The 20235-nt window shown below is 44.8% G+C and overlaps 4 protein-coding genes across 5 annotated transcripts in view; 2 read left to right on the top strand and 2 right to left on the bottom strand.

Moving 5' to 3' along the window:
* Positions 1-62: 62 nt before the first annotated feature.
* ppa2 (inorganic pyrophosphatase 2) lies at positions 63-3230 on the bottom strand. Of its 2 annotated transcripts, none has more exons than XM_029850590.1 (12): positions 2957-3230; positions 2186-2250; positions 1991-2035; positions 1849-1902; positions 1637-1756; positions 1460-1546; positions 1259-1385; positions 949-1076; positions 751-836; positions 593-662; positions 453-492; positions 63-383 (listed from the first exon to the last, which is right to left on the bottom strand). In XM_029850590.1, the coding sequence occupies exons 1-12, from the start codon at positions 3144-3146 to the stop codon at positions 361-363; spliced, it is 1035 nt and encodes a 344-aa protein (XP_029706450.1). In that variant the 5' UTR covers positions 3147-3230; the 3' UTR covers positions 63-360. The 2 variants fall into 2 exon arrangements, with proteins under 2 accessions (XP_029706450.1, XP_011611192.1); XM_011612890.2 differs by having other exon boundaries at positions 63-386; positions 2957-3227.
* A 3281-nt stretch (positions 3231-6511) lies between these two features.
* Positions 6512-15025, top strand: arhgef38 (Rho guanine nucleotide exchange factor (GEF) 38). Its single transcript, XM_011612893.2, has 14 exons — positions 6512-6904; positions 9504-9688; positions 9769-9886; positions 9966-10113; positions 10205-10222; positions 11046-11245; positions 11318-11451; positions 11537-11641; positions 11723-11842; positions 11919-12311; positions 12397-12534; positions 12831-13032; positions 13853-14148; positions 14512-15025. The coding sequence occupies exons 1-14, from the start codon at positions 6658-6660 to the stop codon at positions 14692-14694; spliced, it is 2487 nt and encodes an 828-aa protein (XP_011611195.2). The 5' UTR covers positions 6512-6657; the 3' UTR covers positions 14695-15025.
* Positions 15026-15080: 55 nt separating this feature from the next.
* Positions 15081-17898, bottom strand: ints12 (integrator complex subunit 12). Its single transcript, XM_011612891.2, has 7 exons — positions 17615-17898; positions 17186-17360; positions 16906-17064; positions 16457-16638; positions 16218-16377; positions 15980-16123; positions 15081-15796 (listed from the first exon to the last, which is right to left on the bottom strand). Exons 2-7 carry the CDS (start codon positions 17339-17341, stop codon positions 15242-15244), a joined length of 1356 nt encoding a protein of 451 aa, XP_011611193.1. The 5' UTR covers positions 17342-17360; positions 17615-17898; the 3' UTR covers positions 15081-15241.
* Positions 17899-18262: 364 nt separating this feature from the next.
* Positions 18263-20235, top strand: part of gstcd (glutathione S-transferase, C-terminal domain containing) — a 30233-nt gene continuing 28260 nt past the window's right edge. The window contains exons 1-2 of the mRNA XM_003972439.3: positions 18263-18921; positions 19312-19719. Coding sequence (XP_003972488.2) covers positions 18508-18921; positions 19312-19719 — 822 coding nt within the window. The 5' untranslated portion in view covers positions 18263-18507. The remainder of the gene's footprint in view (positions 18922-19311; positions 19720-20235) is intronic.

Genomic DNA, 20235 nt, shown 5'->3' with positions numbered 1-20235 from the left:
CTAAATTATGTCTGAATTTTATCCTGAGGGCTTTTGACAAAAAGTCATGGGACAGAAAGAGGCGTTCTCATGATTGCACTGGTTTATTTTGGAAAGAAACTTTTATATAGAAATGTCATAAATCCCGTCTGAAATGGAATCCATATTACAACAAATCAACATGTTACTTAATTAGCACCAGAAAACACAGGATCATGCGGTCATAGTATTAATCCAAACCTTTTTTTTTTTTTTAAATCAACAAATGAAGTTGCATGTAAGATTTAGCTGTAAAATACATGTATGTAAAACACACAACGGCTTTTATAAAAGTTATAACATATTAACATAGTCCACTGGTGTCCACACTGTCTCAGGGCTTCAGACATAATGCCATTTATCCACTGCTGCAAAAGAAAACACAAACTGTTGAATATAACAAAGGCCGTATGAGGAAGGTGATGGATAGTTACCCTCTGGAGGCATGGGATGTGGGCTGCCATATGCAGGGGCCTGGGGGTGTACAACGTCACATGATCAGTTACCAAACTCAGCAGGTTCTTATACCAGATCATTACATCATCACAGAACCCTGAAATATAGAAGTTCTCACCGAGTGGACCGTGTCTCTGGCCTCCTCTGCGCTGCATTTGAAAGGGCTGTCACAGCAGGAAACATTCTTGCTGAATGAAAAAGAGAAAATGCAGGAAAGTTTTATCGTGTTTTTCCGGCACATGTGAGCAATGATGGGTTTCACCTCCAACAAATTACCATGAGAGTCCTCCACCATCGCTCTGCTTCTGCACTAGCGCCCTCCAGTGGTCATGGGCGGTCTTGATAACTTCAACAGCGAAGTCCTGCAGTGAATAAAGGACGCAGAACATCAGAATTATAGATATTATTGAGGGCAAAAGGTTATTTAAGTTAACATGTACCGTTATAATTACAGAAATGTTGATCTCGTAGTACCTTGCCTTGGAACTGCTCATTGAAACCAAACTTGTTCTCAGGCTTTCCGTCAGGCATCTTGTACTTCCTCAGCCAGTCAACAGTGGCTTCTAAGTGACCAGGACGTGTCCTGCGGACATCGTCTATACCTGCGAATAACACCATATTAAACCTTAAGACAGTATAGTTTCAATTGTGTCTTGATATTTAGTTTCACTTTGAATTTCATTAAAAGTTCAATGGAAAATTAAATAATATGTACGATAACATTTGTATCTAAGCTGCTGTACTTCAAACAAATTTCTTCAAATAGTGATAAGAAAACACCCACTGTTGAGTTTCTTGGCCTCTGGATCCTCGGCGTTAATGGCGATGACCTTCCAATCCATTTCTCCCTCATCAATCATGGCCAAGATGCCCAACACTTTCACTTGGATGACCTGACCTGGAAAACACACCTAAAGCCCAGAACAGGTTGCTTGCTAGTGATAATGTGAGGAACACTGAGCCGCTCTAGATGGCGCAGTCCTACCTGAGTACCAATCTCACAGACATCCACGGGGTCATCATCGCCACAACACTTGGTGTCTTTGTCCGTGTGGTTCGGGTCCTCCCAGGTCTTTTACAGGCGACAGGAACACAGAAGGGAAACCAGTGCAACCATGAGCAGAAGCAGACTGGACTAAAGGTCACTTTTTAATTTCCTCACTTGCGGCAGCGCCCCATAATTCCAAATGTATCCTTTATAGGGAAATATGTTGGCAACATAGCGGAGTTTTTCCTTCTTAGTATCCTGTTTGATTGGGTTCAGGGGTTCCTTTGTTGCAATCTGGACAAAAAAAACGCGTGTTTACACCATTCGCCTTCACATTTGGGTGCTTATTTGTATTATTACACATAAAGTCTGAGGGTTTTTTTTACCTCCATTTTGGCATTTGACCATCGGGGGGCCTCGACAACCATGTTAAAAAGCAACTGAAAATGCAATCAAATGGGATCCGGGTGAGGATGGTGAGCTGATCATTTTAGGGGCAAAAAGTAGATTAAATGGAATCCACTCTACCTCGGTCTCACTCTCTTTTCGTTTTTTCGCTGGCACATCACTATCCTGTTCAAAGAAAACGAAACCGTTAATTTCCCATCGTTTGCACATTGTAATAGCAGGGTATTGTCATGATTTTACAGTTAAACGTTCACCAATGGCGGACTTAGACGTCAAAAATGACCAGTGTTAAACATGTACGTGACGAAGCTTTACCTGTTCCGAATGGGCGAAGAGAGGAATGTCATGGAACGGTGAAATATAGTTCCCTTCTGAGGTTTCTGCAACAGAATAGAAAGTTAAATATAGATATTTACAGAAAAATACAAGAATATTAAATAAATCTGCTTAATCTGGGATACTCTTTTTTGAGTTAATGCAATATGTTTACGTTGAATATAAGGAGACACAGCTGTGAGGTCATCTTCAGTCGTGACCTTGCAAATATGGCATATTAGGGCAGCAGCGTTCCATCAGATTGGCCAAATTTCAGAACACACACACACACACACACACTGACTGTAGGGATGGCTGCAAAACATGTTATATTACATATCATTGGGGCCTTATGCAACTTTTAAAATGTAAATGTGAATACTGCAATAATAAGAGATGCATAATGTACATCCCCGGGATATTTAAGGAAACCAGGAACAAAACCAGTAATGCATGCAAGGACTTTTAAATGTAAAATATTTAATTTCATTATTTTACTTATTTACCGGATGGAGTTTCCTCGTGCTGCCTACGTAATCAACGGACAGGAAACACGTGAAGATTTAAAGGGAAAACTCTTTCCCCTATCTACTCATTACTGGCTACAGAATGTTACAAAATGGAATATCTACAGCTACACATTGTGTTATTACATGGTTGCACTTGCAAGTCTTGCACCCGTTAGCATCTCTGTAAGGATCATGGTAGGCTGGAACAAAACCATCTATGAGGTGCAAATAAACGCTTAACACACGGCGATGCGGGACTTACTAAAATAAATGCGGTAGTCTGTACAGTTGGGGTGTCCTCTCTCCTCTGTCTGATAGTGCATCATGTGTCTCTGAAAACAACGGTGAGGCGCGGCTGCTACTTGGGGAACCAGTTTGTTGTGACGGGTGGAAAAGGAAGCTAAACCCGTGAGCAAGCGTCCTGGAGAGCAGCGAATAAGCAGCGACCTCATTCTAAAAACTTCTCGGGTGACCGGTCAGATTCCTCTTCCTGGTTCCCACTTCTTCTTTCTCTTCCATGCGCAGACGCCTGCAAGCCACGCCCCCACGCCACGCCCCCACCGAGGTCCAGCTTGTGATTTGAGGGAGGGGGCGGGGGCATGGATGACGCTTGGAGCGCGTAGGAACGGGTTGTTTTTAGAACAGTGCAGGAAAAATCCCCAGCTAGAATAAATCATGCTCTTTAACGAATATAAAACCGTGCAGATCTTCTCGCACTGACAGTTTTAAACGGCCGATTTTATATTAAAATGGGACTAATGACCTGTTTATAGCGTTGTGCCCCAACAACATTTGCACTACATGCAATGGATTTGGGGTAAAATCAAGATGGCGACACTTTTTTTGCATTAATAATCGTGCATGACGTCAGCCTGTGGCTGTTCTTGGTCCGTGTGACCGTCCGGCTGCCTTCAGTGTCTTGTGAAGTGCACACCAATGTCCCAATCCCACACTAATGGCTGACGAAGTCAGCAGAGAACAAAAACACGCGTCTTTTATCAGTCTTGGTTCTTTTAGACAGTGTTTAGCCCGTTGCTGCCACCCAGGGTCGCAATGGGGTCATTACTTCTCGAGTCACCTAAATCTAAGGTGTTTTTTTGTTTTTTTTTAACTCACCACAGTATACTAACCTATAATAGAAAATCTATGTGATTTAATTTTTTAATATAGGCTTTTCAACGCATCATTATTCGTCTGGCGCGAAAACATTGTGGCTGTTACGGATTAAGATGCTGTCTCCATTGACTTTGCATTAATGTGAAAGAAAGCAAAACGAAATTTGTTGCATAGTTTTGCTTTTGGTCAGTGTTACAGTTCATATTAACATTTAATGCACCTTCAAACTGTCCAGTTTGGGGTTGCTTTGTTCCACCGACCACCAGAAGGGGGCGTCCTATTCCGTCCGGAATTTTCTCTGCTTTGTTTTCTTATCTTTTTGCAGCCTACATCTATTTCTGACTCGCAATCGTGCAGCGTACACCTATTGGTGACAAAAGGTGTCTTTCTTTCTTTCTTTCTTTTTTCTTTTTACAGGCAGAGATTGAAAATGTATATTTGCAATGCAAAATATTCTGCAGGTGATGACGGTGAAGCTCGCACACACATTCGTAATAAAATAGAATATTAGTTTTATTTCAACACAAAACAAAAGAAGAAAACAAGCCAACAACAATAAACGTAATACAACTCGAAATATATTTTTTTTTAAAGCGAGAGGAAAAACAAACACGTTTTTATGTTTAAAAGGAGTGAGAAGAAGCTAATTAAATCCCGCCCCTTTCCCTCTGTTAGTTAAATATGCACCATAATAAATTATAAAGCAGTAATATATCTTTGACATATGATTATGGAGTCTTTATGCTACCTTTGGAAGGACTCTCACTTTCAAAATGACCCTCACCTTAACCTTCATGACCAAACATCTAACCCTAACTAACCAAATTCCTACCTGAGCCTTTAACCAAGTCTTAACCCTCAAATTGATCTTTAAAGCTGTCAGGACCAGCTCAAATGTCCTCACTCCCACTGTCCTCATCTTGCTGCTTATTGCAAAGCACCATGTGGGTTCTATTCTATCTCCACGTGAGTAAATAAGCCCGATGATGTCATGTTTTTGAACCCGATGATAGCGGATTTGTCAACTTCTCCAGATCGAAGTCCACATGAATTTTTTCGGCCCTGAACAAACACGCACCCCGTTCGGACTGCTTGATGTGCCTGTTTTACTGCTGCAACAGTGCTCCATATTCAAACAAATAGGCCCATACCGGCTGTCATAAACGATGGTTTAAAGTGCATGTTTGCATTTGACACTGTTGCCATGAGGGTTCAGGGCTGCTGAGCACAGATCAAACCCAGAACATGTAAATATAACCATCACGTCATATAATGAGTTGTTCATTACAGCCAAGGGCTGAAGGTCACATGACCTGACAGTGATTGTGGATGGACATGGATGGTAAATATTAGAAATTTTGATTGTTTTCTGCCTGGGAGGCGAATCCTCAGCGACATTCCTCAAGTGCAGAGCAGCACGGATCGACCCATCAGTCGTCTGAGGCACACATTCTTGTCTTTTATCTAACAAGCACTCATTAATAAAGCTATCAGTGTCTCAAAAACGGATTTCATTAACAGACTGCATATTTTTTCCACGATTTTGTTTCTACATTAAAAAGTAAATTCTGCTATTAGCTTTCATTAAGAAGAGAGTTTCTTGTGCTTATACTCTTATTCAAATATGGATGTCTCGTGTGTCTTGTCCGCAGGTGTCCTGCATTTGTCCATCACAGGACGCACCAATGAAAAGCCACACCCGGAGTCACATGACGTCACTGAGACAAACACGGGAGCTTCAGCTGTTTGCTCAGTTGCAAGTTTGCGCAGAGTTTCCACTCCTTTGGTCGACTAAAAAGGCAACACGGTTCGATAATTCTGCAAACCTGATGTTATTTAGAGAAGATGCTGACGCTTTACTCTTGTTTACACATATTCACATTCTGATTTCAGTCATAAAACATATAATTATTTGTAGTGTCTCTGAGAGCACCTGGGGAATACTCACCTGGGGCCACGTGCACCTTAGATAACCAATCACACTCAATCAGACACAGCTTCAGGTCAATTTCATGTTCAACATGGGCATGGGATTGAACTAGCAACCTCTGTATTGCTAGAACAGCCATCTAGTCACCCACACTCCCACCCAGAGAAGGCTTAGCTTTTAGTTTTTCCTTTTCATAAATTTGCAACAAACAAAACAAAACAGCAAAGAATATTTCTGTGTTCTACGGTATTAAGTGTAGATTAAAGCTAAAACCCTTCCATTCCTACAACAAACAGCAGAGAATACAAATTGAATTTGTCAGGCCCATTTTTTGAATGGTGATTAATCATCGTTAATCTGCAGCTTCCATGTGATCCATCGGATTTTAGCCATTATGATACATCTTAAATGTCCAATATTACAGCTCCCTTTAGGAAACTGTTCCACCTCACCTCCTTCTTCTTTCTTCTTGTTTGGCAGCTTTTTATTTTTTTTGCACTTTTCTTTTTACATATGTAATATGTTTAATTGTGAATTTACATAAACATTTTCTTTCTGTAATACCCTATTTTTTTCTCCGCTTGTACTCCACTTTCAATATTTGATCATGTGATCTTGTCTGTAAATTGCCTTGAAACCTTTTTCCCTCCTCCCAAACATCAAGAAGGGAAAACATATGATCCAGAGAGAGAGAGAGAGAGAGAGTGAGAGAGAGAGCGAGAGTGAGGGAGGGGGCGTGGTCATATACTGTCACTCTCATGACAGGTAGACAAAGAGGAGGGGCTAAATTACCTGTGCAGAGCTGGGACTTAGTGCACAGTGGACATTACACCTGGTGCACTTCCCAGGCTCTCCCGCCTGTCTCTCCCTGTTCTCAGCTGGGCTGGAAGCGGCGAGGGGACACTGACAGCCTCAACATGGATCCCAGTGAGGTCGGCGGAGGTGAGAAGGAGAAGGAGAAGGAGAAGGAGAAGGAGAAGGAGAAGGAGAAGGAGAAGGAGAAGGGGATCAAGAGGAGGAACAGACCTGTGTTCCTGCGCTACCTGGAGAGGAGAAAGACAGACACTATCGTGGCTGAAGACACAGTGAAGGGCGACATCAACCTGGGGACGCTGGTGAGGAGGAGTCAGTCTGACAAGACGGAATACAGCACTAAACTTAAAGGTACCACATATAATGACCTCCCCAGGGGTCAAAACTATGGCAACAATATGCATAGACATACACGAGGAGTCAAAACTCTAATGACTGTAGATATGTTACCAGGAAGTTAATAATTAGACCAGAGATTCGGGATTTAAGGGTCAACAACCAAGGAACCACAGGCAGCCCAAGTGCATCACTGTCTGGCGCTGGACACCAGGCACCTGTTGTGTTACTATGTGTTGAGCGGGAGATACTCCCACAGGGACGCAGCCACATATGCAAACTGAGCTTCAAACTCAGGCCCAGAGGAGTGGCTTGAAAAATGTTCCAGACCTGCAGGTAAACACCGGCTCCCGGCACCATCAGGGCACAGAGACGGGCCGACCATCGTCATCGGGGCGTCACGGCAAAGTCTCCGGAGGTGTGACACGCATGGCCTCGCAGCTCGCTCCTTCTTTTTCAAGGGAAAAGTAGCCGTTTCCGGCACCCCGGAAGGCTTGGGGCCAAGATAACAAATCATTAATTCAGATGAAGGTTGCCTCATCACAAATGCTGACGCGGGCTTTTTTTTTTTTTAAATCTCACAGGCAATCCTGTCTGTGAAAAACTGGCTTCACCTGTCCCCGGGGTGAAGCTAGCGAGAGGGAATGCTGCACTTCAGGCAAAATCCCAGTGCCACCGGCTGGATGACTTGCCAGAAAAATGACAAAAATATAAAATATGCAAGTGTTCCTGTTTTATGTCCATGAACAATGGACGTCATGTGCCGCCGTGACTCATTTCTAAAGTAGCACAGCATAGCCTACTGACTTAGTCTCGCAACTTCCTTATCAGCGGCGCCTGTGTTTTACCTGCAACACAGACTGTCTGTAGTTGCCATTTTCATGACAAACCTGCATCAAGGTTGTCAAAAACAAACAGAAGGTCACGGATCTGTTTTTGGTAAACCACTCTTTCGCCCGGCCTGGCTTTAGGTCCCCCCCTGACGGGCTGTAACAGACATGCGCTGTGGTATTACCACTGCAAATATTGACAGAACAATGACTTCACCGAAAGAGGAAACATATGAGTTTGACAGCCAGCTCTCATCTGCTCGTCAGACAGGTTCGTCGGGGTGCAACGTCATGGCAACGTGCAATCAATACGTCTTATTATTTACAGTAAATGAGCATGATGGGTCTGGCAATGATTGACCAACACAAAGCCCTATTTATTTTGTATGAATGGATGCTCATAAAACAAAGACTCCACGTGGTTCCCTTAAATTAAACATTAAAACAGCTGGATGGTGGATGGTTAGAATAATTCTTGGAGTTTTCCTGAACAGCAGACACCGACATGTCATTTTTCACAGCAGGGGGGGTCACACGATACACCAAGCCGCGCATTCACTTCTGGGTCTGCCGGTTGGATCTTTTTTTTTCTTTCAACAGGGCTGAATAGAGAAAAGCATGTATCCGCTTTCATGGGAACTCCTGTGCCGGCAACCAGACCTCACCCAACATTACGGCTGTGTGGGTCTGAGATGTGTCGGAGGGGGAGGATGCTGCTCTCCAGTTCAACTTTTACACATAATTAGACTGAAAGTAGCAGGAATCGGCTAAAAATCCAACCCTCCTTATACACACATTGCGAATGAAGGTTTCCTCCTCAGGTTTATTTGTTAAGCAGTCAGAAATTTAACATATTATTGTTTCTTTGCTGTTATTTTAGAAAAAAGGAATGCAGAAAGATGTATTTTAAGCCTCACCCAGTGGGTTCTATTGTTGTAGGCTTTGATCAGTTAATTATTAACTGTGGGACTAAGGGTTTATGCACTCAAGCTGTCAAATCAAAGAAGTTTATTTCAATGTAAAACCGATAACTAATGATAGCAGAGTGACAGGATTACAAGTTTGCATTTAAAGAGATGTCGGAAATGTCCTTTCATCCATGAGAAAGTGCAGCAGATCAGCTTTCACAGGCCTCAAAAACCACACCCAGAATGATTTGTAATTTTCTAATTATGTCAAGCTCTAACGCCAATTTTAGCTAAATAGCTGAGCATAATTGATCTTTTCGCAGTTGTTAATATCTACACAGGTGTTGCGCAGGTATGTCTACTCAGTTTGCACCACACCCACAGACGCTCGCCCCCGTGGGCAGGGGGAGCAGATGGAATGCCTGAGCACGGCGCAGCATTACATCAGCGCCTCGATCAGAGCCGTAACCTGACACAAACATTCAAACTCCACCCCCAGCCACGCTCCAACCTTTCACTCCAGGGAAGAAAACCATGTGTGGTGTCACGGAAGCATCCCTCTTCCCTCTGAATAGACCCCCCCTCTGTCTGTCATGCAAAGTCAGAGAGAGAGAGAGAGTCAGAGAGAGAGAGGCCTGACTGACATGTAAAGTGAGCTTATTTGGTGTCAAGTTAAATAAATTAGATCACTGTCAAATACACAAGTGTCAGATGAATATGTTGTGATGGTTGCTGGGTTTTCTGAGCACGCAGCATCAGCCCAAAGGCCGAAGGTCTTTTTTAAAAAATGTGAACTTACGGCTCGACGGGCCGCACCATCACGGCCGAGGCGCTATTTTCTCTAATGTGAAAAGTGCGCAATGTTTTTTTTCTCAGAGAAAATGACGCCCCACGACATGTCCACACCCACCTCGCCGGTAATGGACCCCGAAGAAATTCGAATGCGGAAGATGAACCGCAGGTCAAAGGTCATCCAGGAGCTGGTGCAGACAGAAAAAGACTACCTCACAGACCTGGAGCTGTGCATCAGAGAGGTGGTGCAGCCTCTGAGGAATCTGCAGGTAAACGCTGATCGTCACAACTTTTGCCTAACTTGTCTCCATGACAACCAACTGACGTTACGATGCTCGTGTCCTGCCAGGTTGTTGATGTGGACAGGATGTTCACCAACATGGAAACTGTGTGTGAGGTGTCCGCAGCTCTCCTTCACAGACTGCACGAGGCTATTGCCGAGCTTGACAAAGAGGCAGTCGTCATAGGTAACGGCGTTCACCCGTCCGCCACGACCGCTCGGCCTCTTATTCTGCTGTGAAGCTTACATCTCATTTCCGTCCGAAGGGGAAATATTCATCCAGGCGAAAGCAGCAATAGAGGATGTGTACAAGATTTACTGCTACCATCACGATGATGCCAACACGTCGCTCAAATCCTACGAGAAAGAGGATGAAATAAAGCAGCATTTTGCCACGTGTATATCAGCTCTGAAGTGAGTCATTTCCTCGATGTAAATATCACGGTCGCATGTCACCGCTTATCATTAAATATGTGACTTTGTTTCCTTATCTTTGTATTTACAGGAAAATTTACGAGCAAGGGTAAGTATCGCTTCATTCGTTTGGCCTTTTCTTGATTTTTGGGATGAAATGACAGCGTGAAACTGGATTTCATCTTAAAAATACACAGTTAGGTTGTCAGAAAACATCCAACAGAGGGGCTGAGCAACAAATAAACACAACATAAGAGAAGAGAAGAGTTCAAAGTTTAGCAATCAGATGCTCAATCAGATGAAAGAACGTAAGACGAGACTAGAAACACTAAAGGACATCAGAAAACAGACACAGACACTGCAAACAATCAGAGAAGATTCCCTTTTTTGCACCATTGTTTGGGAAGAACCACTAACCGGAGCTTCGATCGGGTTTCATCCAGACTGTGTGTCAACATTGCTGCTGCTGTTGTCCCCTTCACATCAGAAACACTCACTGGTGACTTGTCTCGGATTACAAAATCATTAACTGAATGCCAAGTGAAAGGATCCAAAGAACCAGTGCTGGTGTCTTGCAAGCACAAGAAAAACCCATTCCTGAAAACAGAGAAGACAAAAAGAAGTTCTGACTGGGCGTTCCTGACGCAGGGGGCAAGCCACAGCTGTAGCTGCTGGGCAGGATGGTGGTGATCCAAAACAGAGCTATGTGGACAAAATGTTGTTGTTGTGTGTGTGTGTGTGTGTGTGTGTGGGGGGGGGGTGCTTAAATATACAAGTGAGAAAAGGTTGAAAGGACCAATCAAATCAGACCAGGGCAGAACCTCACAGATGAGGAAGTAAACATGTGCTCATCCAAAACCACATAAAAACAGGAAATCGGTAACAACAATGCTCCAGAGAAAATAAGTCCAATTGTGACACATTGTTCGCAGAGGGAAACCCAACCTGCTGGACATGGGTTCGCTGCTCATCAAACCAGTGCAGAGAGTTATGAAGTACCCGCTGCTGCTCGGCGAGCTTTGGCAGGCCACGCCCGAAGACCACCCGGACTACCGGCCGCTGCAGGAGGCCCTCACCGCGACCAAGATCATCAACGTCAACATCAACGAATTCCGAAGACGCAAGGACATCGGTGAGATCGCGCACACACAAACGGGCACCCAGGCGCGTCCTTAGACTCAAGGCTTTCTAATTCTGTTTGCAGTGATGAAGTATAGAAGGGTGGAGGACGAAAGCACGCTGAGGGGCAAACTGAACAAGTTCAACATCCACTCCATCCGTAAAAAAGGCGACCGATTTGCCGGATATCTCAAGATCCTCACCGGAGTTGAACCACAGGTAGAATAAAGACGTCTCCGGCCAAAAGAAAGACAGTTTTGTTGAAGTAAGGACGACGTTGAGGCGCGATGCTCGATCTCCACAGGTGAGAGACGAAACGTTTGACAGAGAGGAGAAGCTGTTCAGGAGCCTGGAGAAAGCAGTGAGGCAGCTGGTCAAGAACGTCCACTGGTACCTGCAGCACACTCAGGTAGAGGTTCTGGGCCAATACGTTCAGGCTTTCTTTTCTTTTTAACGGACATTCTGACAAGTCTTCCCGTACCTGCTGCAGGAGCTTGTGTCTGTGGCCGTCCAGAATGTCGAGGACATGGAAACCATCGTCAAGGAGCCCAAGAAAAATGGAGTCATCAATTCTACACACACGAATGGAAACGATCCCTACAAGCACTTTGTGAGTATTGAACAAAAAAAATCTATGTGGAGTCATTTTAAAGTACAATTAAAGATGCTGGTTTCTCTTGCACCAGAAAGACAGCATGGAGTGCTCGGTCCTGGCACCGCTCTCCTCCCTGCAGGGCATGTTCACGGGCCCACAGAAGCTCATCCAGAAGCGCTACGACAAACTGCTGGATTACTGCAGCCGTCTTGAGCGCTCCTCTTCCAGCCGTCTTGAGCGCTCCTCTTCCTTCTCCTCCTCTTCTTCGTCCTCTTCCACCACCACCGCTTCTCCTTCCGACGACACGTCCGGACCTGCCAGGAGGGACTACGAAGCTCTCAACGCCATGCTTGTGGAGGAGTTGCAGCGGTTCAACGCGGCGGCCTATATGATCCTGACCAACTCTGTGGTGAATATCGTGACTCTGCTGCGCAGACTGATGGAACAAATCCTCGTCAGCTCGCCGTCCATTCATCAGCTGCCGGTGAGCAACTCATGAGACAAAACTTCAGAACCTCTGTTCATTTGGTCGTTTTAACAGTCAAACCCAAACGTTTCATACTTTCCAGGCTCCGTTGTCGAACACCGCCGAGGTGCAGAACAGCATCATGGAGGAGCTCAACAATCTGACATTTGTCAAAGATAACGCACAGAAGTTAATGGAGAGGAAGGTCAGCTTCGAGAGACAACGGGACAAAAAAATGACAGTAAGAACCCAGCAGTTTTGTTTGTGTAGCTTGCAAAAGGGATGTTTTTTCAGACCATAGAAGGACAGAGAGGGCTGCACCAGGCACTTAGCAACTGAAATCTCCCGCTTGGTCTCAATCCCTTTGTGATTTATTCATTTATATGTGTGGGGAATGGGAACCAGATGCAGATTTGCATATTCCAGAGTGCCCTTTACAAGTCCCCCCATTGCACTCCTAAAATGATAAGAAATGCCAGCGCTCACAGGCCAGGGCTGCTTCATGTCATCTCCTTTCTGGACTTTGTTCCCCTCCAGATGCCAGAGGTGCAGCATCAGACGGAGGACCAGCGGGCCAAGCTCCTGGCAGAACACCCAGTCAGCAGCCTTTACCTGCTGAAGAGGAAATGCAATGGTTGTCAGGAGCAGGACCTCAGCCTGCTGGAGGGGGAGCTGGTGGCCCTGCTAGAGGACACGGACCCATCGGGCAGCAGCAGCCGCTGGCTGGTTCACACTGGAGGTAAGCACGTGTGTGTCTGTGTGTGTGTGTGTTGTACATACTGAGTAGCAAAGTCCCCATCCTACTAGCAAAATAAGGACATTTTGGGAAAATAAAGTCATTTTGGTTGGTCCTCACAACTTTCAAAGGACTGTTTGAGGTTCAAGATGCGGTTTTAAGGTTGGGGATAGAATTGGGTTTAAGTTAGGGTTTGGATCAAGGTTAGGGTTGGGGGTCAGGGTAAGGTGCTGGGTATATGCCTAGTCTTCATAAAGACAGAAGTAGAAGGATGTGTGTGTTTCAGCACAGACACTTAACACACTACCTGTCAGACACATTAAGGGCATTAGGATATCACATGAAAGCACCTGTGAATAGACGAGGCTGCAGACGCAGCAAACCCTCAGCACACCAGAATCAGTCCCAGGAGCTTCAGTGATTCAAGGTTGTTGGTGATGGACCTCGTTGCCTGGCTCTGCTGAAGGTTGCCTCACAACTCCAGATGCACCTGTCTCTCTGGCTCTATTACACGCCTCCTCGTCTCCAAAATGACATTCCATAGACTTGTAGGATGCAGCACAAGATGCTGCACAGCTTTTCTTCTATGGAACTGGTGCCTACATTCTATTGAAAGACATACCATAGTTTAACCCAGTAATTGTGGATGCAATGGCAGAAATGTAGTTTTTGTGATGAAAACTGTTTCAATTAACAGATTCAGGATCAGTTCCTCACCTTATCATGGTGGAGGGGTTCTCTAATGTTCCTAAGATACAGAACATGATCTTTAGTTACTTTAATTTACCATCTTATGACAAACTCTCCCTTTTGCATCCCTCAGGCTCTCAAGGCTACGTCTACTCCACCTTCCTCAAGCCCTACAATCCACTGAGAGACTCCCAGCGGTCGGGCCAGATGTGCAGGGATCAACAACAGCAACCGCAGCAACAGCAGCAACCTGTGAGCGTGGACGAGGACTTTGACGACCTCAGCCTCTTCGTGTCGGGCAGCGGCAGCAGCAGCCTGCGGAGCTTCAGCCTCAACACCACCGACAGCAGCTCAACACTCTCTGGACTACAGGGAGATCAAGTGAGCCCCGAGGACACGGAGGACACGCTGGAGAACGACACTCAGCAGGTGTGTTGGAAACAACATGATTGTTGGCGAGGTTTATTTTAAATAAAGGATAAACATATTCCAACAAGAAATCGATATAACAGTGCCCCCTGTTGGAATTTTATAAAAGTGCAACACTTTATTTAACCACGTGAAGTTCTCAGCTCCTCTAGCCTTTTACTTTATAAAACTATTAACTGTAGAAAACATTTTAAAGTATCCTGATTATTACTTTTGCAAAGACAGAAAACCTCTATATTTTATTTAACTATTTAGTCATGATCCTTTTTTTTAGTATGAATCCTACAAAATCCCGAATTAATCCAACAAAATCAATTCCTAGAATAAATTCCTGTCTCTCCCACATTTGATCTCTTGTTCCAGTTTTATGCCGTGTACGCCTTCCAGGCCCGCTCTGACCAGGAGCTGACCTTGCAGGAGTACCAGCACGTTCGCATCCTGCAGTTCTCTGACCTTGGGGGCAACAAAGACTGGTGGTTAGCCGAGTGCAACGGGCAGAGGGGATACGTGCCTGCCAACTACCTTGGCAAGATGTCCTACGCGTAGAGATTTTCTATGTTGCCAATCGGGAACATCTCCGCTTCAGCAGTTTGGAAAAGTTGCGGCTGTAAAACATCTTCGTGCATGGAAAAAAAATCGGAGCTGAAGGAACTTGGGGTCATGAAGCGTGTCATGAAGTGTTCAAGGGATCTTGGAATGGGAGGAGAACATGGCGCACTGTTCTGAGCACTTTTTTTCTACTTCAGTGTTGTAGAGTTTATATTAATATGAAGCGATTTATTAATGAAGTAAAACCTACTCATGTGAAATAATTGATGAAGGAATCCCTGATTTATATTTTAAATATTATGCTTCGAATAAATGGGATCTTTTTACCATTTCTCCTGCTGAATACTTGTGTTCAAATGAGGGGAAAAAAGGAAAAACAGAATGACCGCTTACAAAAAGATTTAATTTTGATAAAACTTGACGGACGCCTTTTTAATGGACTGATTTGTTAGGACAGAACAAGGCACAGTTGCGCATCTGAGGGTGCGCCCGTCATCATTAAAGTTCTTCTCCATGGCCGTCCTCCCCTCCTGTTCGAGGTTCCTCATTTCTTCAGTTTCTTTTGTGCTGCTTTCTTCTTAACCAGTTGTAAACGTTTCATGGCGTTAAACTGCGACTCCTGGGATGTCGGTGCTTTGTCTCCTGCTGCCGCCTTGGAGCCATTGTTCCCGTTACCTCCTCCATTGCCTCCTCCGTTTCCTCCCGCACTCGCCTGGCTGCTGCCCGGTGAGCTGCCCCCTGATGAGGCTGACCCCTTCCCCTGGTTTTCGGCGCTCGAGGAGCGGTTGAGCGGCTGCTTGCCAAGCGTCAGCGGTGGCGGCGGCTTCAGTGGCGCCTGGCTGGAGCCATTCCCGTTGCCACTCCCGGGAATCTTTGCCCCGCCGAGGGTGGACTTGGCTCCAGCCAGCCCAGACAGGCCAACAGGTTTCTGGCCAGATGGAGTCAGTGTCTTATGGCTGCTGCCGCTGGGACCAGGGGGGCCCGTTTTGGAGCCTGCAGAAAGAGACGCGCTCGTCTTGGCGCCAAATGCGGCCCAACCTGTCAGACCGCTGCCGGAGGAGGAGCCGCTGCCAGTGGGATTGGTTGATGTGGCGGACACCTGAAACCATAAACAGTGGAGCTATAAAATGAACCTCATTTTAAAATAAAATACAAAGAAATGTTTATTTCCCAGATTTTTGGGTCAATATCCAATCATTTGAAATAACTTATTAACTGGAAAACCCAAAGTTTAGACTCCCTCCGCAGCCCTGAGCATCTTCTCTGACTCGTGGAGACACACCTTTACTTCTGTCCGTTTGAAGGCCTGGAAGGTGCTGGCTGTGTCAGGTTTGGGTTTAATCTCTGGCTTTTTCACCAGCGGGTCTTTCACGACTGGCGCCGACGTTGCAGAGGCAGGAGATGGTTTCTGTGGGGGTTTCTGGGCCTGGAGGAGGTTTGTAAACACACTTGTTGCTACATCTATTATTGTTTTGACAGCCTACGCAGGTAGATGCATCATTCACCGAGTGGTTCCTCACCATGCGCTTCATTTGCCTGGTGCAGCGGGCGCAGTACCAAACAAGCCGCGGATCATTCACATCTTTATCCGTCACCTGGGGCTTGTGACAGTCCTGGTGGTACAGGTTGTGACACTCCTGGCATTCCACCAGCTGGTTTCCCATCGTCACTGTCATTTGTCTGAGGCGGTGAAGAATACAGCAGGTAAAATGTATGAACACGAATGTTAAAGCAGCATTCAAATTGAATCCAGACTGACCTGCAAACAACACAAGCCAGGCCCATTTCCATGGCAAAGTCATCCGCATTGGTCTCGTCATAGTCACTGATGTTTGGAAGGAGGTCTTTGCTCGTCTGAACTGTAATAGGGGAGGAACGATTCTCTGGTTTCTCCAAACGGGGCTTTTTCGGAGGGTCCACGTCAACCAGATCAACTCGGACCTGTGTGGAAGAGAGGGGGGAGAGAGGGAGAGAACGGAGAGAGAGTTCACACCCGAGTATCAGTAAAAGAGTAACCAACTTATCACTTATTTAACTTCCCAGTTTCAATGAGCAAATGGTTGACAAGTATGTGTCAGGTAAAAACTTTCCTAATCAATTAACCAGCACTAAACTGAAGCTAACTGACATCACCAGCAGTGCAAAATTAAAAAAATCAAAAAATCACTAGAATTGGATTGGTTTGTTTGAAAGAAACGTGTCCGGTACCTTTTCAGAAGGCCTTTTCTCAGCCTCTTTCTTGCTCTTTTCTGAGCTGGATTTGCTACTGCTGTTGCTGCTGCTGCTGGAGGACGATGAACTTGAAGAAGACTTTGAGTCCTGTTTACTCAAGCTCAGCTTCGAAAGTGATCCTTTGGTATCCATATCCTGAAATGCACAACAAACAAACGAGGTCCCAACATACTTGTTGGTAACAGACTGGAGATTTGAGAAATCGGTCAAAACTATGGTGCTAATGTTAAGAAGTGTGCGGTTTTTAAATCCTTACTTTCTGTAATAAACGGTAAGAAGAATCACTTCCTCTGGAGAGGGACTCATCAAGTAAAGCTTTGAGTTTCTCAGCCGAGTCTTTACTCTTGGAGTGCAGGTAACTCAGACCCTTTAAAAAGACCGGATCCAACTCCAGACTGACAGGTCCAGCCATGGCTTCAACGGCGAGAATTCTGAAATAATCAGATCAGATGCACATGATGTTGAATTACTTTATATATTACAATCAACACTGAACTATAAATGCCTAACGCTGACTGACACATTGCTGCTTATGACATGTTAACACAAGTCCTCAAAGTGTAAAGACATTTGTGTTATGTTTTAATCATTTGATTGCGTTATTATTAACAAGGAAAGAACAGGACTTTTAAATAGCTAATCTGTAAAGAAAAATATATTATAGATTCCAGCTGGATTGCGTTACCTCTCGTTCGACTTTGGATATTTAAACCCGATGTTTTGGTTCTTCTGACAAGCGACGTTTCATAGGTACATCAGACAAAAGGAAACGCCGGAACGGATATGGGGAAGGACAATTTCCCTTTTGGATGCATCCGGAAAAGCCCAGGCTGTTACTGAAATAACTCGGTTATTCGTTGATCCTGATTCACGAAACAGCTAGTTGGGTCGAGTGGACTTTCAAATTAACTCACCAATACCCCTAAAACCCGTTAGCGGACATCAAATCAGCGCGCTTTAAATGACGTCACAGCGTCGCACGATAAATACGTAACAGCTCTACTTTACATCTAATTTGGAATGTATTTAAAAACAACGTTAAATGCATTTTTTTGATAATGTAGTAATATTCCTTAAATGGTTAACACAATAATTATGAATTCATAATTTATTGCCTCGGCTGTGGCCATATCTGTGTGCGACATTTAAATATGTCCGGAATGTACAGGAAGCAAGCATGGGTAATTTTTGATTGATTTAAAGCACTGCACTATTTTTGGCAATGTCTTTGAATTTTAATTCAAGCTGTCACAAATATATACTTAAAATACTATGTATTAGTGTAAGTTTACGAATTTTCCTTATTGTAATAGAGTATGTTTTACTACCAGACAGTAGTAGGCGCCGTGACCCAATTTAGCGTCGCAACAAGGATAGAAGAAGCCGAATTTCTAACGCAACAACGTGATTTTAAGTGGTTGTGTTGCATATCCGTATTCCTGTTGGGGTCGTTTATATTCGCAGAAAGTGCTCGGGGATTTAAGTGTATAGTTTGTTGCAACTGGCCGTAGGAAGATCCATGACCCAAAGTTTTAAAGCTGACTAGATTTTACTTGCATTATCTGTTTACTTTTAACGATGACAGCTACAGAGGTAAAGCAGCACCCTAGCCTCTATCTGCAGGTTGGCTTCCAAGATGATGAGCCGCATCTCCCCCTGCATACGTCCATCGCTTTATTCCTGCTGTCCTACTGCGAGTGCAAATCCTTCAAAGTATTTCTGGTCTCCTCAAAGGAAGGGGGCTCCCAGCCTCTGAAAAGTCATGTGCCAGCAGCTCTGGATGTGTCTGACATTCAATTCGAAGATCTGCCTCTCTTAGTGAGAGCCTGTCGTCTGCCTGCTGTCCTGGACGAGACTGGGAGTCTGTGCAGAGCAGGGCTTGCTGTGGTCCTTAGACACATCATAAGCAAAACCTTGGAGGCTGACCCTTCTAGAAAGGATGTGATGGCTCTGCTGGGCTTCAAGAAGACGTGTTTAAAGGCTTGTGCCGAGGTTTGTAGAAGACAGATATGTCTGTATTTGTCGTGCATGATGATGAAAGTTCAAATGTGTGTGGCAAGTTGATCCCAGTGGTTGTTGGACACTAAGATTCTATTTAATTGTGTGAATAATTCAGTCATAATCACAGCAATTTATGGAGTCTTATTGTACTTCTACTTCTACTATTGTATTAGTGTTCTTTACAGGTTAATGCTATTGGAATTTAAATGATACAATATACTCTAATATATAGGACTGTTTTTGTGGTAATATATGAACTCTATTTTCTGTACTTTCATGTGAACCAAATGACAGTTTTTAAGTATATTTAAACCTAACCCTAACCCTAACCTTCAATTAAAAAAATAAGTCGTTTTGATATTTTTCCCCCCTCCTGCACAGGTGAGCAAATGGACCAGACTCTGTGAAATTGATATTCCATCTGCTGTTGAAGCGCACCTGAAAACCCCCACGAGTCTACAGAAGCAGCCTCCACCGTCCATCCTCACGCTGGAGCGCAGGCTTGGCGAGCCCGTCAAGGTCCACAATGACGACAAGATCCGGAGACAGAAGCTCAAAGAGCAGAGACAAAGCAAAAGGAGCCTGGACTCTGAACAATCACCTCTGGAGCTCAGGGCAGCTCTGTCCAAGCTGTCGGTGGATTCAGTTCCCTCCGCGGCCACCAGGGAGAACTCTGAGATCAGGAAAGTGAAGACCACCGAGTTGCCGCCTCTGGAGCACGTGTTTGCTGAGGGTCTGTACTTCACGCTGACTGACGTGGTGCTGCTGCCTTGCATCTACCTGTACCTGGTAAGAGCCCATCTCATCCTGCTCCCACCTCATGACCTAATACCGAAAGACTTCGTAAACCGCTTTTGCCCTTTCACCGTCATGTGGTCGAAGCATTTGTGGGTTTGGTACCTTGCTGAAGGGCACCTCTGCAATGATTGGAAGGTGGTCTAGCACCTTCCCTTACTACCAGAACACCTCCAATATTTTGTCCCCACCGGGGCTTGAACCGAGAACCCTCCGCTTCTCAGCCCCCAGACTGAGACACCACCGATTTTCAGCTAATTCCTGACAATTCCACCAAAACAATGCGTGTTTTTGTTCATGGAACTGATACATGTGACTTCAAAACCCCATCACTCTACGTATGTAGCATCTTTATTATGATTGCCTGTCAAATGCGTGATTTAAGCTTCAATTCTTTGATCAGGGTGAACATGCTGCACACGTCTCCTTTCATATCCATCCTGGCAACAATTTTCAAATAAGAAAACTTTCCACATCAGAGCTGGCACAGGTTTTGCTCTCACAGATGTG

This window comes from Takifugu rubripes, chromosome 17, assembly GCF_901000725.2.
Source record: "Takifugu rubripes chromosome 17, fTakRub1.2, whole genome shotgun sequence".
Classification (NCBI taxonomy): domain Eukaryota; kingdom Metazoa; phylum Chordata; class Actinopteri; order Tetraodontiformes; family Tetraodontidae; genus Takifugu; species Takifugu rubripes.
This window is presented reverse-complemented; position numbering and strand designations above follow the sequence as displayed.

Bases quoted from the DNA above. Each gene is read 5' to 3' on its own strand.
- ints12 (XM_011612891.2), bottom strand. From the start codon at position 17,341: ATGGCTGGACCTGTCAGTCTGGAGTTGGATCCGGTCTTTTTAAAGGGT. The intron at 16,639-16,905 runs GTACCGGACACG...TCTTCCACACAG, and splicing joins AGAAAAGGCCTTCTGAAAAG to GTCCGAGTTGATCTGGTTGA. The intron at 16,378-16,456 runs GTCAGTCTGGAT...TCACCGCCTCAG, and splicing joins CTGGCTTGTGTTGTTTGCAG to ACAAATGACAGTGACGATGG.
- ppa2 (XM_011612890.2), bottom strand. From the start codon at position 3,146: ATGAGGTCGCTGCTTATTCGCTGCTCTCCAGGACGCTTGCTCACGGGT. The intron at 1,757-1,848 runs GTAAAAAAAACC...TTTTTTGTCCAG, and splicing joins GGTCAAATGCCAAAATGGAG to ATTGCAACAAAGGAACCCCT. The intron at 1,547-1,636 runs GTGAGGAAATTA...CGCCTGTAAAAG, and splicing joins ATTATGGGGCGCTGCCGCAA to ACCTGGGAGGACCCGAACCA.
- arhgef38 (XM_011612893.2), top strand. From the start codon at position 6,658: ATGGATCCCAGTGAGGTCGGCGGAGGTGAGAAGGAGAAGGAGAAGGAG. The intron at 6,905-9,503 runs GTACCACATATA...TTTTTTTCTCAG, and splicing joins ATACAGCACTAAACTTAAAG to AGAAAATGACGCCCCACGAC. The intron at 13,033-13,852 runs GTAAGCACGTGT...TGCATCCCTCAG, and splicing joins CTGGCTGGTTCACACTGGAG to GCTCTCAAGGCTACGTCTAC.